This window comes from Cebus imitator, unplaced genomic scaffold, assembly GCF_001604975.1.
Source record: "Cebus imitator isolate Cc_AM_T3 unplaced genomic scaffold, Cebus_imitator-1.0 Scaffold280, whole genome shotgun sequence".
NCBI lineage: Eukaryota > Metazoa > Chordata > Mammalia > Primates > Cebidae > Cebus > Cebus imitator.
Window position 1 is genome coordinate 2381819 of NW_016107595.1, and position 3770 is coordinate 2385588.

General features: G+C 64.9%; 1 protein-coding gene across 5 annotated transcripts in view; it reads left to right on the forward strand.

The window, feature by feature from the left end:
* Window positions 1-401: 401 nt before the first annotated feature.
* Window positions 402-3770, forward strand: part of SSBP4 (single stranded DNA binding protein 4) — a 15094-nt gene continuing 11725 nt past the window's right edge. For 3 of the 5 annotated variants that reach the window (XM_017501298.1, XM_017501299.1, XM_017501300.2), the window contains exon 1: window positions 402-788. In XM_017501298.1, the coding sequence (XP_017356787.1) occupies window positions 730-788 (59 nt within the window). In that variant the 5' untranslated portion in view covers window positions 402-729. The remainder of the gene's footprint in view (window positions 789-3770) is intronic. The other 2 variants (XM_017501301.2, XM_017501303.2) reach the window with 1 other exon arrangement.

The window sequence follows — 3770 nt, forward strand, 5'->3', positions numbered from 1 at the left end:
TGTGTGTGCGGTGGTTCCCACGCGAGCTGAGCGTGGGTGGCTCTGCGGGGTGCAACACCCAGTGTCACTGCCTGAGACTCTAGGGGGCAACCCGCAGTAGTTCCGGCAGCGGGCTACACTTTTGTTGTGTAGAGCGCTACGTTGAGTGCGGCTGCGAATGTGTGTGGCTGGGTCTGTACAACAGCTGGGGTGGCTGTCCCCATTTGGGGTGAGTGAACCTATGTGCGCGCGGGCGCGTGTGCAGGCGCGATCAGCTGTGGGTCCCCGGGTGGCCGTCCCCGATCCCGGCCCGCGAGTGTGTAGCCGCGCCCCCAACTCCCGCGGCGGGCAGTGCGCGTGCGCGCCCGGCCCGCGGTCCCGGGGGCGGGACCCACCCGCGCGCCCGCCATCGCCCCTTTAAGAGCGGCGCCCGCGGGCGGCGGGGAGGCAACGAGCGGGGGCGCGCGCGGCGGGAGGAGGGGAGCGCGCGCTTCCCGGAACAGCCCGCGCGGAGGGACGGGAGGAAAAAAAAGCCACCCTGCGGCCGGGGCCGGAGCTGGAGCCGCTGGAGCCGCAGCTGCCGCCGCCACCACGGCCGTCTGGAGCTCCCCCGCGCGGACGATGTCCGCGGTGCCCGCCCGGGGCTCGGGGCGGTGAGGCCCGGGGCGCGGGGTAGCTATGGCGACGGCGAGCGCGGCCCGCGGCGCCGCCTGACAGGTGTGGGCCCCCGCGGCGGCGGCGCGGAGCAGCATGTACGCCAAGGGGGGCAAGGGTTCGGCCGTGCCCTCCGACAGCCAGGCCCGCGAGAAGTGAGTGCGGGGCCGGGGCCAGGGGCGGGGCTCGGCGTCCGCGCTCTTCCGTGGGCTCCGGCGCGGGCGGGCAGCGCGCGGGGCACGTGGGCGCGGGCGACGGAGCTCGCGGAACCCGAACGCGCTCGAGGGGTCGTGAGATTGGCGGGGGCGCGCGGCCCCCGAGGGGCGCGAGATTGGCTGGGGGCGCGCGAGACCCCGCAGGGTCGCAGGAGTTGAGGGGTGGCGGGCGGCCCGAGGGGCGCTAGACGGGAGGGGACGCGCGAGACCGGTGCGGCTGCAGGGGTCGCGAGATTGGCGGGGGCGCGCGAAACCCGAGGGCGCGAGATTTGAGGGGGCGCGCTAGATCCCCGAGATGTGGGTGCGCGAGGCTGTGGACGCACGGGGATCGAGGGAGGCGAAGTTTTCCGGCACGAGCGAGAGTGGTGGCTCGGGGACCCCGGGCGCCTGGGGAAGAGCTGGAGGGCGGCTGGAGGGGCGCGCAGCCACCTGTCTGCCCTGGCCCCAGCAGCTGTGTGGGCCCCCTGGGGAAGCCGCACAGTTCACAGTCCGGGGGCGGGTGGGGACAACGGAGCCCCTCTCTTGATACCGAAGAGTGCATATTGGGGGTCCCTCTTGTTCTGGGCGTGGCGTGACTCCAGGCCGTGGGTACCAGGAGCTCTCAAGCTGGTAGGAACAGGTTCCACCGCGCGGGTCGAGGAAGGGTCGTGGTGGGGCTGAGATCTCTCAGTGTAGGGAGGCAGCCGAATGTGCTGTCCAGGTGGCGAGGTTGGAGCTGTGACCGTCCCGCAGGGAGGGCACGGGGCAGTTTGCAATGCTGTGCCCAGGAGGAGGGGAGTCTTGTCAGAGCTGATGGGGACTTGCAGAATCCTTGAAGTTGAGCCGCCTGGAGTGGCCCCGGGTGTGGAACTGGCCACCCAAGCAGAGAGAAGGCTGGGTCAGCAGGGAGGGGTCCCACGAGGACCCGCCTTGAGGGCCAGGCCAGGATGTCTGGGTGGTGGAGAGGAGCCCTGGATTTGGCTGAGTGTCCTGCCTCTTCTGCCTGGGCTCACTTGAGATGCCCCACCCCTCCGCAAAATGAATGTCCCCTCTGCCCAAGAGGCCTCCCTTGCCTGTGTGCAGTCAGGAAGTTGAGCTCCATTTCCAAGCACCCTTAAGCCCAAAGACTTTTTGAAACTGGCATTTGGCTCCTGCTCAGGTCGGAAGCAGGAGGTATCTGGCATGGTCACCCCCGGACCCCAGGTCTCCAGCCAGCTGCTGGCTCTGGAGGGGACCACTCACCCACGGGAATCGAGATCGTTCACACCTGTTAAGCGTTTCTGCCTTGGATGTCCCAGGCTGTGGCAGCTGGGAAGGCACAGTCTGGTCAGGAAGGAGGGCTCTGTGGCCCTGAAGAAGCCCCCACCCCAGCAGGGAGGCAGGTATCCAGTTACCTGGAGAAAGAGAAGTGGGTGATAGTGGAGGGGGAGGGGATGTCAGCAAGTGCAAAGGCCCTGAGGTGGGCCCAGGAAAAGAAGCCAGGGCTGGGCCCTGGTGGAGGAAGGGGCAGCCTGCTAGAGTGCTGGGTGGGCTGCAGTTGGTTGTGTGTGCAGAAGTGTGCCCTGGCTCCCAGGTGGAGCGAGGCTTGTAGCGATCAGAAACAAGAGGCTGGGAGTCCCTGGAGATGGGGACACAGTTGTGTGAAAGACAGCTGGGGAGGCCGGGCCTGGTGGCTCCTGCCTATAATCATTCCAACACTTTGGGAGGCCGAGGTGGGTGGATCACTTGAGGTCAGGAGTTCGAGAGCAGCCCAGCCAACATGGCGAAACTCTGTGTCTACTAAAAATACAAAAATTAGCTGGGCATGGTGGCAGGTGCCTGTAATCCCAGCTACACTGGAGGCTGAGGTGAGAGGATCGCTTGAACCCGAGAGGTGGAGGTTGCAGGGAACTGAGATCACACCATGCCACTATACTCCAGCCTGGGTGACAGGGTGAAACGCCATCTCAAGAAAACCCCCAAAAACACAGCTGATGGCAGCCTGGACCAAGGTAAGAAGGAAGAGATTCATAGGTTTGAGCCAGGGGTGGTAAGGTGAGGGGATTAGCCGAGTTCCCGGCCACCTTTCCCTGCTGTCCATCCACCCCCAACCTGCCCAGCAGAGGTGTTTTGGGGATACTGGCCTCGGGACTCAAGGCTCTCAGAAGCGCCTCGGCTGCTGGTGGGAGGCTGTGGGAACCGTCTTTAGGCAGAACCGGCCTGCGTGCTTCTGTTTCACGGAGAGGGTCCTATGTGTTGGTTTGGAGGTGGGGTTCCACTGTGAAAGAAAGCTTGTAAAACACCAGATGGCCTCATCCCCCTCCGCCCCCCGCCCATTTCACAGAAGGGGACACCAGGGCCCTGGAGAGGAAGCCACCTGGCAAGAACTCAGCTTTTCTGGTACAGATGAGCTCTCAGAGGCAGCCCCAGGCCTGTTTCCTTGTCTGAAATGTGGACGACCCGTCTTTCAGGATCTTCACCAGGACCGGGTGGGAGCCTGCAGGCAGAGCACCTGCCAGGGCAGCCCCTCAGCTCTCAGGAAGTATCCGCCACGGGCAAGCCACTTCCTGCCTCCGGGCCTCGCTTTCCTCCTCTGTGAAATGGGGTGAAGGGGTTACACTGCTCCAGACCTCAGCTCCCCAGCCCTACACTTTCCTTCCTGCACTAAGCCTCCTGCCTCCTAAAAGTGAGGCCCTGAGGCCAGGCGCGGTGGCTCCCGCCTGTCATCCCAGCACTTTGGGAGGCCGAGGCAGGCAGATCACCAGAGGTCAGGAGTTCGAGACCAGCCTTGCCAACATGGTGAAACCCTGTTTCTACCAAAAATACAAAATTAGCTGGGTGTGGTGGTGCACGCCTATAATCCCAGCTACTCAGGAGGCTGAGGCAGGAGAATCGCTTGAACCTGGGAGACGGAGGTTGCAGTGAGCCAAGATCACACCACTGTACTCCAGCCTGGACGACAGT